The 17,241-nt window shown below is 41.0% G+C and overlaps 1 protein-coding gene across 10 annotated transcripts in view; it reads left to right on the top strand.

Moving 5' to 3' along the window:
* Positions 1 to 1,290: 1,290 nt before the first annotated feature.
* Positions 1,291 to 17,241, top strand: part of NR3C1 (nuclear receptor subfamily 3 group C member 1) — a 126,946-nt gene continuing 110,995 nt past the window's right edge. Inside the window, exons 1-2 of one of the 10 annotated variants that reach the window (XM_057539955.1) lie at positions 1,291 to 1,500; positions 5,856 to 7,067. In XM_057539955.1, the coding sequence (XP_057395938.1) occupies positions 5,869 to 7,067 (1,199 nt within the window). In that variant the 5' untranslated portion in view covers positions 1,291 to 1,500; positions 5,856 to 5,868. Of the gene's footprint in view, positions 1,501 to 1,725; positions 1,770 to 2,161; positions 2,281 to 2,371; positions 2,667 to 2,941; positions 3,451 to 3,595; positions 3,752 to 3,847; positions 4,103 to 4,151; positions 4,303 to 5,855; positions 7,068 to 17,241 lie in introns of those variants that run through there. The other 9 variants (XM_057539960.1, XM_057539958.1, XM_057539954.1 and 6 more) reach the window with 9 other exon arrangements.

Here is a 17,241-nt window from a genome sequence, read left to right as displayed (position 1 = left end):
GTTGGGTTAATCAGTAAATGTTAGCCATAAAGCACAATTCTAACTCTGAAAAGCAAACACTGGGCTAATCTACAGTTTGTGCATGCTTTCAAATGAACATGCAAGACTAAAGAATGAGAGTTTTTTCTATCAAATTTAAAAATTAACAGGCATATTTAGACCACTGAAAAGAAAAAATCAGGAAAATTCCACACTTTTGCTCCATTGAAAGTGTTTTCAAGGGCAATTTTTAATTTGAAATGATGTGTCCTCTCCCATTTTAAAGTGATCCACTGGACCTGCAGGAAAAAATGAGTGGGGAGAAAGTTAATTGGGAACTCTTATAAAAGCAGATGTTGTTTAAAAGCAGGGTATCCACCACCTACAATGTGAACAGGTAAGAGAGATGAGGTGGATTTTTTTTAGAGCACAGATTCAACTATGAAATAGGTTTATGGTATGGGAAGAGGTACTTGATTAGGTATCTGTTATGGTCCCTTTACATATATATGTACAAATTATTATATATAATATATTACATATATAAATAGTTCCTACTATAACTTCTAAGCAGATGTACAAGGATGATCATTTCAGTATGTTATTTAACTCATTTTAAAAACATGCGTAACATTATGTATTGTAGGTTTGAGTCTTGATTTTTTTTCATGAAGCTGTTGGTTGTTTGGGGACCCAATGCAGTCAAGATATCTGATTCTAGTATTTGAGACTCAGAAGGTAGGACACCTGGCAAGTAGGCAAAGTAGCGTTCTCGAGTCAATTCTCATTTAGTATCCACTATGAGCACCCAAGACAGGGGCCTCCCTCCAGTTGAATTAAGCCAAGGGAAAGAAAAGAGGAGTCATCTCGTCTGTATCCAGAGAGGTTTTGTTAACAACTGGGTTGCTCGGCGCCCTTCATAAAAATTCTCCTGGCTGAGGGTTCTACCAGCCAGGGTTGGCTGAGGGTTGGCAAAGGTCTTGGTTCCCTTCACTCCTCCGACGCTGTGAGCGTATCTTCCTTTGCCAAGATGGCGGCCCTGGCATCATCTGGAGGCGGCCCGCGCAGATCGCCTCCGGGCAGGCGGCTCGCTAATAGCCTAGTTCACTCCCGTCATCTCGAACGACACACGGGGCAGCGCCTACACCCCCAGAACCGAGGAAGGGCGACCTAGGCTGCCCGCTAGCGAGAACCTTTGCCAAGATGGTGGACGCGCGGCCGGGCGGTGTCAGCTGCCTTTACCAAGATGGCGGCAGGCGACTTCCGGCACGCACTCCCCCCAAATCCTCTGCAACATGTCAGGGCAGAGCAGCCGCCGCCAGTCTGAGCGCGGCCTGGAGAGAGAGTGGCTGCGGCCGAGCGCCCGGGCAGGGCTAGGTGGAGTTGCGGCAGCCTCCGCCCCCGGCTGCAGCTGGCAAGCGCTGTCACCTGCGGGGTCGCAAAAGTTACCTCCCCAAACCCTAAAGCAACACAGGACAACCTTTCTCCGAGTCACACAAATCATAATATGTGCCGCCCAAGGTAGGAGGCTCGATCCCGGCGTCGCCCAAGCCTTGCGGACGCGGCGAGCTGGGGAAGGGGGCTGGGGCGGGGGCCTCTGGCGCGGACTCCTCTAGCCCCACTCCCCTCTCTTTGGGGACAGGCCACGTGTTTCCCTCGGACAGAGGGGGAGGCACGTAACGGGAAGAGCTGGAAGGAGTTTAATGCTGACATTTTAAAGCTGCGTGTGTTCTGTTTTATTTGGAGGGATGGGGGTCCCACGAACACGAAGGAGTGGGCGACGTATTGAGGCGAGTGCAGCAAATGTCAAGATTCGGGGGAGGGGCCTCCGCGGGAAACTTGGACGTGAGCCCCGAAGGGGGTGGAAGGAGAGGTCAGGAGTTGGGGTGGGGGGAAGGAGGGCGTACTGTGCAAGCAACTTACTGTTTCGCTTGCAACTTGCTTTTAAGCCTGCCACCTCCCGCTTTCCTTAAGAATAATAATTTAAAATTGCAAAGAAATCCAGTTCGCTGGAGGTTTTGCATTTGGCGTGCAACTTCCTTCAAGTGTGAGCGCGCTAGGAGGGAGGGAGGGATGGGGGTTGAACTTGGCAGGCGGTGCCTCCTTCTGCCGCCGCCGCCGCCGCCGCCGCCTCGCAGGCTCGGAGAAGAGGGTGGGGGACAGTCGGGGCGCAGGGGAGGGTGGGTTCTGCTTTGCAACTTCTCTCCCGGTGCGAGCACGCGGCGGCGGGTGCAGACTGGGCCGCCCAGACGATGCGGGGGTGGGGGACCCGCCGGCACGCGACTCCCCCCCCGGCCCAGAGTATGTATGCGCCGACCCCCTTCCCTGCCCTCCCCTCCCTGAAGCCTCCCCAGAGGGCGTGTCTGGCCGTCCGGCCCTACGAGGGGCCGAGACGCCGCTGCACCGTTTCCGTGCAACCCTGTAGCCTCGTGCGAAGTGACACACTTCGCTCAATTCGCCCGGGGGCGGCGGCGCGGACCACCCTCGCGGCTCTGCTGCGGGCCGCGCCCCGGCTCCCCCAGCCAGTCCGCTGTCACCCGTAGGGGCGCTGACGGTTGCCGCCGAGGGACCGGGCGAGCTCCGGAGTGGGTCGGGAGTCGCGGAGCTGGGCTGGGGCGGGAAGGAGCAGCGAGAAGAGAAACTAGAGAAACTCGGCTTCCCTCCGAAGCCCGCCCCAGAAAGACCAGGTCGGCCCCCGCCGCCGCCTCCTCTCCTTTTTCCTGGTGGGGGGTGAGGGGTGGGGGGCGAGGAGAAGCCTCGCGCGCCAGGGAGGCAGCCTCGGCGGGGGCTGTGCCGGGGGGCCGCGGGCGGGCAGGCGCCGTCGCGGCCGGGGTGGCGGGGCCCGCGCGGAGGGCGTGGGGGCGGGGGCCGCGGCCGCCCCTGCAGTTGCCTAGCGTCGCCAACAGGTTGCACCGTTCCCCGCGCCGCCGCGCGGCCCCTCGGGCGGGGAGCGGCCGGGGGTGGGGTGGGAGCGCGTGTGTGTGCGCGCCGCGGCGCCGCCTCCGCCCGCCCCCCGCTCGGTCCCGCTCGCCTGCAGCGGCCGGGCGGCCCTTTCGCGTGTCCGCGCTGCCTCCCCTCCTCCTCCTCCTCCATTTTGCGAGCTAGAGTCTGTGACGGGAGCCCCAGTCACCGCCCGCCCGTCGGGGACGGATTCTAGTGGGTGGAAAGAGACGCCGCAGCCGGAGCGGCGGGAGCGGCGGGGCGCCGGCACGAAGGACGCGCGCCCGAGAGCCCCGGCCCGCGAAGACGGGCGCGGGGCGGGGAGCTGGCTTGTCAGCCGGGAAATGGGAGACTTTCTCAAATAGGGGCTCTCCCCTCCCCCCATGGAAGAAGGGGGCGGCTGTTTACTTCCGTTTTTTAGAGAAAAAAAATCTCTCGCTCCTGCTCCTCCTGCTTTCACACGCTAAGTTGTTTATCTCGGCTGCGGTGGGAGCGGCGGACGGTGTTGGGTGAGTGGCGCCGCCGGCAGAGGTAAGGGGAGGGGAGGGCCGGGGGCTGGGCCCCCACGGGCGCTCGCTCCCCGAGGTGCGGGCCGGGGCCGGGAGGCCGGCTCGGGGGCGCCGCGGGAGCCTGCAAAGTTTTATTAGCTTCGGGTAGTGGGGGTGGGGGCTGGCGAGGGCCGGGGGACGGTGACGACAGGGCAGCGCGCGGGTGACAGCGCTGGCCTCTTCCTCTCCCTGGACCGCCGTCCCCTGGCCGAGGGGGAGGAACCCGAGCTCTCTACGAGTGGAGCCTCGTCGAGCCGTCCGGGTTTCCAGGCTCTCGTTCCCTGGTGAGGAATCCTGGCCTTTTTTTTTTTTTTTTTCTTCTTCTTCTCTAAGTCCCTTTTCTTTTCCCTCCCAGGGGGCCTCCCAGACACCCATTTTTCTGGTGAACGCTGAGCCGCGTCTGAATCCTGCTCGCCCGACTCTGTCCGCTCCACCCTAGAGCGCCCGAGCGCGAGCAGGGTTTGTGTCGAGGCTCCAGCGCGTCTCCTTTCTGGCGGGCGCGCAGGGGTGTGTGTGAGTGTGTGTGTGTGCGCGCGTGTACACACGCAGGGGGCTGACAGCCTGCTACTCGGAGACTTCGGCCAGGGCTGGTGTTATCTGGTGGAAGTGGGCGTGTCGGAGAAAGAACTCAACAGGTCTGGACACATTTCTTTTTTAACCTCGCGCTTTTTTCTATCCCCGGCCCCCGCGAGGGTTTGTTCTTTAGCGCTTGGCATCACTTCGCTCCTGACGTTTTGAAGTGGCCCCTTTTGGAAGAAGACCCTCCCTAACCGTAATAGTTTCGTGCTGCGATTTTTGACAAGCGCTAGTCGGACGTTTTGAGGTTGCAGACTTGGTAATTACAGCCTTGTAATGCCGCTTAAGACCCCTTGGCATGGTTCATTAAGGCCAATTACTGTGACAGGGTTATTTGCAATTTAAACGGGGGGATAAAATCGTTTGAGGGATTGTTTCGTTTTATGAAGTATTGTTTTGGTTTCGAGTTTGAAGGCAGCTGTCAAAGTGGCGTGGAAATTCATTAGGCTCCATTTGATACCTTGTGTTTAGAGATCGTTATCAGCTAAACACGGCGGAGGGGCGGGGAGATAAGCAGTTTACCCTCAAGATTTGTAGAGACACGTCCCCACCTCTCTGTCTACCTTAATCACGCTCCACTTTTAGCGAGGGCCACTGAAGTTTATGCTTCTTGAAGCCTCTGTACGGGAAAAGTTTTCTTTCATTGGACAGGATTTGACTATACTGTCGCAAATATGCTTATCAAAGTCTCTGCCCGCCTCTTAAAACATCTTTGATTGTCAACAATCTTCTAGCAACCTAACCCTCTTTAGAGTAAGCTCAGAATTAGGATAGGTGAAGGTTTAGAATGCAGGGAGGATTATTCTGAGCATTGTATTATGTTTTATTTTACTTGGATCTATATGAATGTGATTTTACAGTTCTGGGGTGGTTTTTTTCCCCTTTGTTTTTCAATACTTCGATATTTGGAAAGGAAAAATCTTAATTTACAGACATAATAGTATTTCATACTGAGGGTCTTAAGCAGTTTTAAAAGAAAATGTAGCTTCATCTAGAATTTATTGTGTTGTAAGGGTTTGAGAGAGCTATATTTCTTATACCATATTTTAAAAATTGTAATGAGAAGCTACTACACATTCTGCTTTTTTAAATCTAAATTTTAGTTAGCCTGTATACAGTGTGTTTCATTTCATATGTCCAAAATTTGAAAGCAGGCACTATTAGGCACATTCAGTAAGAAATATGGGTTAAAAATAGGAGCCTTTTCCTACCCTACTGGAAGATGAGCAGACCATCATTGTTTATTTTCCAAGTGAAGTGCATGGTTCACTAGTAGATTGTACTAAAAGGTTTGGATGTGTGACCAGCCGGTAGGAGAGGAATTGGGAGTAATCAGAGATAGAGAATTCTAGCATAGTGTTTATCAGATTTTATGTTTATTAGTTCTCAGAAAAGCCAACAGCCTTGACTGGTTGAAAAGAGGTAGGAATTTCAATGATCATACTTCCTTTTTTTTAATTAAATACTTTGACATCAACTTGAACCTTCAGAATAATCAGATGTAATGAATTATAATGTCTGTGATTAACAAAGTTACCAATTTGTGAGTGGCAGGATGAATAGCCAAGCTTAGTTTGATACAGTTTTGTTCTCAGCTGTGCAAATGGACTGCATTGTACTTTTAAATGTGGCACACTGAATGGGAGCAGAAGACACGGCTTTTATATTATGGAAGACAGAATCTACTCTTCTGATAACAAGGAATTAGATTCGGAATTAACTAAAAGGTTCATTTAACAGGCTCTTACTAATTGGATCACAGAGATAATGTGATTTTATAGCTTATTATGTCCGCCTCTCTTTTTTTTGTAGCTGATATTCACTGATGGACCCCAAGGAATCATTAAGCCCCCCCAGTAGAGAAGAAATCCCCAGCAGTGTGCTTGGTCGAGAGAGGGGAAATGTGATGGACTTCTATAAAACCCTAAGGGGAGGAGCTACTGTGAAGGTTTCTGCATCTTCACCCTCACTGGCTGCTGCTTCTCAGGCAGACTCCAAGCAGCAAAGACTTTTGGTTGATTTTCCAAAAGGCTCAGGAAGCAATGCGCAGCAGCCAGATCTGTCCAAGGCAGTTTCACTCTCAATGGGACTGTATATGGGAGAGACAGAGACAAAAGTGATGGGAAATGACCTGGGATTCCCACAGCAGGGCCAAATGAGCCTTTCCTCTGGGGAAACAGACTTTCGGCTTCTGGAAGAAAGCATCGCAAACCTCAATAGGTCGACCAGTGTTCCAGAGAACCCCAAGAATTCAGCATCAGCTGCTGCCTCGGCTGCCCCCACAGAGAAGGAGTTTCCAAAAACTCACTCTGATGTATCTTCAGAACAGCAAAATTTGAAGGGCCAGACTGGCACTAATGGGGGTAATGTGAAGTTGTATACCACAGACCAAAGCACCTTTGACATATGGAGGAAAAAACTCCAGGATTTGGAGTTTTCTTCTGGGTCCCCAGGTAAAGAGACAAGTGAGAGTCCTTGGAGCTCAGACCTCTTGATAGATGAAAACTGTTTGCTTTCTCCTTTGGCAGGAGAGGACGATCCATTCCTTCTGGAAGGAAACTCGAAAGAGGACCGTAAGCCTCTTGTTTTACCGGACACTAAACCTAAAATTAAGGATAATGGAGATCTTATCTTATCAAGCCCTAACAGTGTGCCACTGCCCCAAGTGAAAACAGAAAAAGAAGATTTTATCGAACTCTGCACCCCTGGAGTAATTAAGCAGGAGAAACTGGGCCCAGTTTATTGTCAGGCCAGCTTTTCTGGAGCAAATATAATTGGTAATAAAATGTCTGCCATTTCTGTTCATGGTGTGAGTACCTCTGGGGGACAGATGTACCACTATGACATGAATACAGCATCCCTTTCTCAACAGCAGGATCAGAAACCTATTTTTAATGTCATTCCACCAATTCCTGTTGGTTCAGAAAATTGGAATAGATGCCAAGGATCTGGAGATGATAACTTGACTTCCTTAGGGACTTTGAACTTCTCCGGTCGATCGGTTTTTTCTAATGGCTATTCAAGGTAAGATTAATGCTTTCTGTTTCTTGAGAATGGTACATTTAAGATCAATTGATAGGTTTAAATATTCATTTATTTGAATGTGTTCGACAACAATTCAAGTGCTTTTTCATGTGAATAAGTTTAAGCGGGCTTTTGAAAGTAGGCATGGTAGAAAACCTAAGTGATTGGTCTGTACAAAACCCTTCCCAGTTTTTTTTTTTTCCCCTGAAATAATGGTATTTAGTGTCCCATTGGCCAGTAATTGAAATTTTTATGTAAAAATTTAAAAGAATACTGCTCATTAACAGGTGTCTTTAGTAAAAACTATGTAAATTCAAGGAGGTATAATGTTTAGAAATATATATTTACTGTGCATATTTTTTAAGCTGTTTTAGAATATGCTCTTACATTACGATGAAAAACACCCATAATACTTCACGTAATCAAACGTTGTGCTGTATTTGTACATTTGTGAAGTGTTAGCCTGAGGAGATTAAAGGGTTAAAAATTAGAGGTACTAACAATGAACCCTTTTCTTCAAACTGAACCTTGAAGAATCTGAGTTCTGAGATTGCTAAAGCAATGCAGTCAGTGCACAGTGTACCTGACAAGAGTATTAGACGTGGGACTTGCCCACAGAGTTCCTGACCTAAAGCAGGTAAGTTGTGTCTGCTGATTGGTCTCTTTAAGAAAGGAATTGGTGGCAACACGGTGCTTGATTTTACTTTCAAATGTTCCTACAAGTTCTCAAGTATATTAGCTGATGGCCAATGTTGTTGAGCTTCAGTCTCAGCTGTGTTTGATTTGTTTCTCTGTCTCCTTTTTTCTCCCTCATTTATAAGTATATTGACATTTCCGTTTGACCTCAAAAAGGTCTGTTAAAATGTAATTACCAGGAGAAAGTTCTAAATGTAGGTGTATCTCCATAGGGGTTAAGTTCTCTATCCTGCACCCCCACCCCCAGTTCAGATAAATGTATATCACATTTTAGTTGTGAAGGAAAATATAAAAATGTAATTGTAGATACACAAGATTGATTAATCAGTGGGTTTTTTGGAGGGGGGAGGAAGGGCATAGTAGACACTGATTTCTTTGTATGTAAGTACTGTAAGTTCTTAAATATTAGTGATAGTCACTTCACATTAACTAGTCATTGAAGATTTTATTTAAAACAATCTTTAAAAATGCTTTTTCTGTTAAGGGTATATTCTAATACTGAGGTGTCTCTTTTCTTTCCTCTTTAAGTAGGAAGCTTTGCTTGTTGGGGAAAAAATTTCGACTTAGATTTAGGCTATGTTCTGTTCCTTTAAAAGGCTTAGATGTTTCTTATCAAAAGAAAAAAAAAATCCTTGGTTCTTGTGTGTCTTAATGTAAACTACCTACTAATCTATTATTAAAATAATAATTATCTTTTACTTAGAAGAACACTTCAACTTTTTATTGCTATCATTCTGAATTGAAGGTTTAAAATGTTTTCAGTAACGAGATTTGAGATATTATCGCATAAGCTGTTGTGTTTAAATGTTAAAAGACATGCTGTGTTTTAAATTTTTCAATCTCAAATTTTTGGCAGTGGAATTCATGATTGAATGTGCTTGTTTGTCTTGAAAGAGTAAGTACAGTTGGTTTGACTTAAGCTTTCTGTAGGAAACTTACATTGATTTATAAAACATGTAGTTGTACAAAGAAAAATCATATATCTTAGGAAAAGCTTGGTGATTATTAATGCTTTTTGTTCTGATAATCAGCATGGTAATGTTATCATTTTCCTTACTATAAAAAAGGCATGGAACAAGAACTTATTTTCCATTCACAATGAACTTTCATTAAGACCTATAGAATCTAGGATCTGTAGAATAAGTCTTAGATGAATATAGTTATCCTTAAATCATTAAAGATCATTTTAATACTTTTTCTAGTAGTTTATAACATTTAAAGTGTGTCAGCCTCATAACAGCCATATGATGGTAGACAAAGCAATGATGATGTGGCTCTTTCAAGATTCTTTAATATCCAGTGAAATGATTATTTTATGCCAGTGTGTGATTTGGAATTATAATCAGTAGTTTGTGTCCTAATGAAAAGGTATAATATCTTTATAGGATAGTTTGAGAAAGTTTGAAAATTTTGTACCTTATGGGATTAACATTGGGATCTGTGATTACCCAGAACAAAGCTTCTTCCAAATAAATTGAAACAATGTTTCTTTTTTACCATCATTGAATTAGCCTGTTGTTTCCAAACAATAGCCTTGATATAACTAAAATTGGTTGCTTTCTCTTCTCTATATGTTACTGTTTGGTTCCAGCCAAACATTAAGACCAGTGACCCTGAGTAATCAGCAGGTAAATCAACATGTTGAGACCACAACTATACTGAATACTGACTTTCTGAATTTAGATATAGAAATATTAAATCCACTAATAACTTGCATTCTATTTAAGTGTTTTTAAAGCAAAAATTGTAATTTGGCTTTTTAAGATGTCGCCTAAAATTGCTTTTTCTTAGTATGCTTGAAAAAAGACACTTTACACTCTGTTTTGGGAGGGAAGGCAATTCCTTCTGATGTGTCAACATAGCACAACATCCCGTTATTACGTTAAATTGTAAAATTATGAGTGTCATGATTGAGCATAGTAAAGTATTTTTTTTAAGGTTTAAGTTCATTGATAGTAAAACAAGAGAAACCTTATTGATACTCAAATACATTCTTTAAGTAAAACGAACTAGCCATTCTACCTTAATATGCTTTTTATATTCTGAAATTCAGTAAATTTAGCATAAACTTGTAACATTGATGAAGGCAGATTTCTGCATGATTTGATTTTCAGCATTGTTTCACTTGAGCATTAATGGTGAAAGTGCTGAAAAGAGGCAAAGAAGTAAATGGTTTCAGGTAGAATTAGAGCTTTTATTGGGATTACGTTGAAACTAGTATTAAAAAGTTGATCGTTTTCTGAAGGGTATGATTATCGGAGAGAAAGAATGATGCAAGATGAATTTGTAAATTCAGTCTTAGGTGGAGTTTAGGGCTCTGTTGGTTGCCATTTAATGAAGCTTTGAAAATTTATGTAGATTTTAACATCTCATTATTAATTGTACCTATGTCTAATTTTATTAACATAATGCAAATGAAGACCTGTACAAACACAGGATGAATGAAGCAAATTCTGTCCCTTTTTTATTTTTCTTATTAACATCGTGTTGAATGTTTTCTCAGAGAAGGGAGGCATAAAGAAGAGTTTTTATTGATTTTCCCCCTTTTTAATGGATACTTTCTTTACTTTCTACCTTTTTCCTCTCCTTCCAAAGGTTCTGGCAGTGAGTCTTTCAATCAGTGTCTTTTTTAACCTTAATGTTTCTGATATTCACTCGTAAAATGATTTCTGAATGTTAAAGGAGATTTGCTTTTGGCTATTTGTTTATTTTTAGCTTTATGATAATATTTTCCTTTTTTTAAAACCCTGTACTTCTTTATGGCTATATTATTAGTAAAAGGAAAAAAAAAACCCCACAAGGTAAAACACATTGTGTATTCAGGTGTGTCAATTTAGTGTGGAATGACTCCAGTACAGAAATGTGTGATTAGCGTGTGGTCAGATTTTATTGAAATTACTTCTTGTGATGTTTCTTTGGCTAGTCCATTATATTTTTATAACTGATAAAATAATTTGTATTACAATGCTGTTTTGGTTTTATCTATTGATGTTACAGATATTTTAGTTAATCTGACCACTTTCAATATTATGTTGACTGTTTACAAATTTTATGAAAGACCTACTCTGAAACATACCTTCCATAAATGCAGCTTAAATGCAAATTGTAATAGTAGTAAAATTCATATGTGTGTAGAGATCACTTTAGGGGCTTTTTGAGATTTTAGTGAAGGAGCGATTGGATCAAAAGGGTTTATTTTAGTATGAGTGGCTAATGTGAAAGAACATCTGTATTAATTGGTTGATTATAAGTCTTAATCCACTCTGGCCTGCAGGTGATTGTAATAGGCTAGTTGTTAGGAAATCTTAATTTACGTTGGGTTTAAAATAAGCCTGGGGCGTATTTCTTAAAACCCACTTTTTCTTACTTTTAAAATCACACCTAATTTTACTGAGCAGTAAGTTCTCATTATGTACTACTATTTATCTGAGCAAATTCAATAGACAAAATAGGTTTGTGCCTAATAGCATTTACCCTTCTGAGGACATCCTGGTAATTGTGTAATGCCATTTTTACAGGTATTTGCCAAATTAATGGGCACTTGCTTCCATATTTCTGAGTCAAGGAAAATGTATATTGGTAAATCCTGTTGCAGAAGAATTTTCAAGAAATATTTTGTTGAATTAAACTATAACTGAAAAAAAATTAATTACTTATTGACCTTTATAGGAGTGTTTAAAAGCCCATGCTCTCCTTATTTCTGTAATTTCAGAGAGCGAACTGCTCTCATTTCCTTCTGGCTTGTTCTACTCGTGTTTTGCATTTTCAAGTAAATAAAAATATTCTTATGGAGAACTTCCATTTAGGGGAAGAAAAAAAGAAAAGATCTGTTAAGTGTTCCTCTCTCTTTGAATTGTGCATGATCATTTTTATGTTAACCTGGATTAGAGTGTGAGTTTTAATGGTAATTTTTGTACTGATTTTACCCAGTAAGTTATATTTTAGAAAGTAAGCAGTTTTATAGTGGTTCAAAAGTTAGTTGTAGAGAGTGATTTCAACCCCCAAACACCTAATTTTGACAGGTTGCCTTTTTATTCCTCACTACCGTCACAAATGTCCCTTGAATACGGGTTTCCAGTGGAGTTTGTGAATTAAAGGGTATTGGGGGAAGGGAGGCAAGAGAGGGAGGAGCAGTAGAGATGTGGAAAGGTGGAAGATAAGTTTAGAAACATCAAGAGCAATTCCAAAAACCAACAATTTGAATCAGCTGTCATGAATTCAGAGGACTAAAAAAAGAAAAATTTGGGGCTGTGTTTATGTACAAAGGAGTGCATTAACCAGGATTACAATTTAGTTTCTTTTATTTGAGGTAAAAATCTAAAGCTACTTGTGGCAATATAACCCTGATGTTTATAGGATTACGTTGTTGTCTTTTGCTATACTTTATTACCAAAAAAAAAAAAAAAAAAAGATGGAATGGAAATTTTAATTCCTTTTAGATTATTTCAGCTAAGATCAAGTTCATATTTTCCCCATTTTTATAGGCTGCTATTTAATCAATAAAAACCTAATTACTGGCATGTAGTTGAAACGATGTGTTATGTTGATAAAACCACTTTATATTTCCTAGTGCACTTTGACATACACTGTCATCTGACTATGGAGTACAACCCTCTTCTTTAGTAATATATTTCCATGGGTTGCATATTTTTCTGCTGGAATGTTAAGGAAATAAGTTCTTATTTATGTTACATATATATAATAAATTATGGGATTCTGCAATTGCCAGATGGTCATTTAAACAATTTATATTGCAATATGGTCCTTAAAGCCAATTATTTTGAATGGAAATGTGTCATCACCTAATTTTATCTCTGGGCCAGTTTAAATATTAATGACTTATCTTAGTAGAGCTGCATGCTTAAACATACTTTTCCGGAGTAACTCAAATATTAATATTGAGTGCTTTAAAACTTTTTTCTTTTGAGCAAGTTTCAGCGAGATTAAAAATGTCTATAATACAACAAATTTAGTGAAAGCCTCTTATTTTAGAATTTTTTTCATTCACGCTGTTAGCGCTCCAAAAATATCTATGGGGAGAGAAAGGTTTAATGATATGATTAGTTGTAAATGTTTAGCACATTATCTTACATTGAATCTTTATGTTTTTAACAATTTGAGAGTTCAACTTAAGTATGCAGTGTTTAGGACATACAGTTTGTTGCAATAAATGTTAACTTTTCTTTTTATAATAAAATTAACCTTTATTCTAGTTGATTTCATAATTCTTAATATTTAGCTGTGGCTGTTATGAAAGTATATTTGATAGCCAATTTTTTAAAGCTGTTGTGAAATGACATCTAATTTAGTACATGCTTTATTATTTCATGCTGGTTGGGGCAATGCAATGACTTATGACCTTATGATTGTCACATGTTGAACTTTAAAGCTCTACCAGTTTGCTATGGACACTGTTTTACTTTGTTGTTGTTTTAATGTTTTTGTGTTTTCGTAATTATTGGGGATAAGGATTTTCTTAATTTTAAGATGATATAAATTGCAAATTTGGTGGGGTTTTTTTTTCAATCTTCAAATCCCTTCCAAACAATTTAATTTAGTTATTCAATAGTAGACATAGCAGAAGGAACTAGACTAAAAATTAGAAGACTTGAGTTCTAAGGCTGAGCTGAACCAATCTATGACCTTGAGTAATTAGGTGTTTTAGAGTCAAAATATTTTCTTTACAATTATATATGAATTATTTTCAAAACATGTACTTCTGTTTCTAAAATTCTACTATCATCTTAACCTATTGTTTTAGTGAAGGAGGCAACTGGGGTAGGGAATGATATACTAAAACTGGGTCTTTGTACATTATCAAGAAGTACAAGACAAGAATGAACCCAGATTTAAAATAATGTAGTTGGTGGTACATAGAAAATAATATGTAAACACTGTTGCTGGTAGAGCCAGAGAGGTGGGGCTCTTGGGTTCTCAAAGCTTGCTTTCTATGTTTGGTACAATGATTTTAGATTAGAGCTTAAAGGGACTTGAGAGCTCATCTACTCCCCACACTCTCATTTCTGAGATGAGGAAATGAGACCTATAGAAAGTGTCTAGAGAAAGATCACAGAATTAGTGGTATCACACTTTGAATACCTAATTCTCAATAGTCTAAGCTCCTCAGCAGGCTTCTCTCAACATCTGGTCTCTGGTTGTAGAGATCTGAAACGTAATACAGATTAGGCAGGTGTTCTACAGAAGTTACTTTGAAGTTAACTATATTATCCATATTCTTTCCTATATATTTTTAACCTTAAAAATCTTAGGAAAAAAGATTATTAAAAATCTTTAATATAATTTTGTGGCACCACTATGCTAAGGACTTTGTATGCGTTCATCTCATTTAAACCTCTTAACAATCCTATGAAGATTTTTAATTCTAGTTTCTATATTGTTACTGATTCTGTCCATAGCTTCGTAGTATTGAAGGCAGCTGTTATTTACCTTAATTTTATAGGTGGGGAAATTTGAGACATTTAAAGAAAAAGAGAAAAAAATAGGAATACTTAATAGTGATCTGAAGGGAAATATTTAATATTGTGTTAGAAATCCCTCTTGGATCTTTAATAATTTTTATTTGTCATCAGTGAATTTTTAAACAATATATACAGGAGAAATGGGATCATGCCTCTCTGCTGTCTTGCATATATTTGTGTAGTCACTTACTGCTCCCTGTCACAGTTTCAGCTTCTGTAAAATAGTGAGAGCATCCAGCATTCTTGCTTGCGAGATTTGTGCATGGTTGTTTACTTTGAAAATTAAAAAGTACTATTAAAATTCAACGTGGAATTCTTAAAGCTCTGCAAAGTCTACTGAGCTCAAACCAGCATGACCCTCACTGGCTTAAGTACATCGGGACATCTGTGCCTATGTAGGTATTTCCTATTTATCAAGCACTAAGACTTTTCCAGTGTCTACTATGTATAATCCCTGAAGGGTCATGGATCCCAGTTTTATAAGGACTAATATATTTAAAACTTTCTAGTGCCAAGATCACTTTTTTACATTGATATATTTTTCAGTTTGAGGTTTTTGTTAGCTTTTCAATGCCATCTAAATTTAATAGCCATACTGATAACTTCAATCACATTGTTATCTTTTTTTAATAAATGCTAGAATACCCCCCTTTCTGTTTCACTGTCTGGTATTCTTGTAAAATCAAGTATGCAAAGATTCTTTGTCATTAAGAAACTTTAATTTGAAATGCTGTGAGAAAAAGAGCTTCTGACTATAATGAATACCAAAATTTATCCTAAGTTCATAAATTTGGGAGAATTATGAAGCTCATTTGACTTTATTTACTAACTTTTTTCTTTTTGATAAAGTGGTTGAAAAAAACTTCAGAAAAACAAATTTAGTGGATTAAACCAAAGATATAAATCTCTTTAGATAACAAAGAACCAAGTACAGAAACACGTTAAGTGGCAGTTTCTTATCACTAAACACATACAATGGGCTGGTGTAGGTGTAGTCTATGAGTACTAGATTTTGAATATAATCTAAGAAGTATTTTTAAAGGAAAGGTAAGAAAAATAGGTGAAATAATCTCTAATTCAATATATTAGGGGTGAGTGATCCTTTAATTGATAATAATCATTTAACAAGATAATAATCACTTAACAAGACTGTGCAGTGCTTTGGGGGTACCAAAGACATTATTTGAAAGAGAAAACAGAGAAGCCAGAAGAAAAAGTTAGAACTAAGAAATCCATGGAAGAAGAAAATGGAAGTTCTAAATGCCAGTTCCAGTGCCTGGTTGAATCTGATTCTTCTAATGCCTAAGTGCTTCTGTATGAGTACTGGGAAATATATAAGCAGCCTAGTTGCACTGTGTTAATAGGTGGACGAGCCACAAAGGCCTGTCCTAGGAAGGGAATTCTTGAGATGGGTGGAGTGGGAGGTTAACCAGAACATCTCAAAGGTCCTTCCAGCTGCCGTGGCAGCAGCAAACACTTACTGAGCTAGGCATTGGGCATCCACAGATAAAGAAGAGAAATATCCCCAACCGCGACTTCACAGATCTTCTCGAGACCTTCATACTTGTTCCACCCTGCCTCCCACTGCACCCCACCCCACAACTTTCCACATCCATTTTGCTTTTTGAAATGTCCACTTACCCCAGAAGGCATAACTGAAACTTCACAGAGGAGGAGAGTGTGTGCATGCCTGGGAAACAGGAGTTGCCTCAGTTATTTGGAATAAAAAGGTGGTAACAAGGAGTCTGAGACAGATGGAAAGAATGAGCTGACTAGATGAGGAATGAGTAGTTGGGAATGAGCCAGCAGGAGACTTTGTCACCTGTGGAGGAAACTAATATGTACAGTGTTGTCACCCTATACATTATGTGATATAAGACAAGGAGAAAACATGATTTGCACGCTTAGTGCATAACCTCAGGTTATGCACCCTTGGTGTAAGACTTTCTTTGTCTTCTAGTCACTTCAGAATATCTCCTTACTCTCTATAAGAAGCATAACCCTCTTTTTAGGTCCCCTGATGCATTTTATGCCTGGGAACACTCTCCCCCGGATATCTACATGGCTCTTTCTCTCACTTTATTTAGGTCTCCACTTAAAACATCAGCTCCTAAGAGAGACCTCTCTGACTGCTTTATCTGAAATGGTAGCATCTTTCACATACTCTTCCCTTCCCCTCAACATTATATACCTAATTGTTTGTGTCTTATCTGCTCACCTGCTGAAATCTAAGTTTCATAAGAGCAGTGATATTGTTTGCCTTGCTTATTCCTATATCCCAGCAAGTCGAAGAGCGTCTAGCACATAGTAAGACCTCAATAAATGCACGTTGAATGTATGAATAAACAAACTTGATGTGTCAACTAAGATGTATAAGGATGGATTGCACTGCTGTCTTTCCAGAGAAAGGAAATGTCAGCAGAAAGTGAGTATCACTGAGAAATGATAGCCCAGGTTATCTTCTCCAGATAGGAAACAGGTTTTAAGATGGGTAAGTGCTTATGTATCCAGAGACAAAGTGTACATAAAGAATTTTATTTTTAATTGTTGTCAGCCTTTAAGTTTCCTCTAAGACTTTGAAATGAATTGCTTTTTCACAGTGTCTTACAACAACTCTGGTACATTTACCATTGAACAAATTAGGGTAACCAAAGCTTTGAAATGAAGAGTTTGAGGTTTGGCTTTTTAAAATTTATCCTGCTTGAGATAGTAACCTTTTGTAGCTTTCATCTTTATGTTTTTCACTTGTTTAAGAATTGAGGTTATGCTTGCAGACATCTAATGTATACATTTGTGTTGATTTATCTAGACAAGTCAGGCAAGAAATCAATTTGCCCATTTTTCAGATAACTGTGTGTATAATGACTGAATACTCCAAGAGAGGCGGTATCTTATTTTTGCTTGAACTTCCAAATTATCATTCTTCAGCTTATTTAGATTTGACTTATTCTACCTATAGTTTTGACTTCTTCTATCTATGGTATATAGCAGCAATTCAA

This window comes from Balaenoptera acutorostrata, chromosome 2 (genome assembly GCF_949987535.1).
Source record: "Balaenoptera acutorostrata chromosome 2, mBalAcu1.1, whole genome shotgun sequence".
Lineage (NCBI taxonomy): Eukaryota > Metazoa > Chordata > Mammalia > Artiodactyla > Balaenopteridae > Balaenoptera > Balaenoptera acutorostrata.
Note: the sequence above shows the minus strand (reverse complement) of the source record. Positions and strands in the feature narration are given on the sequence as shown.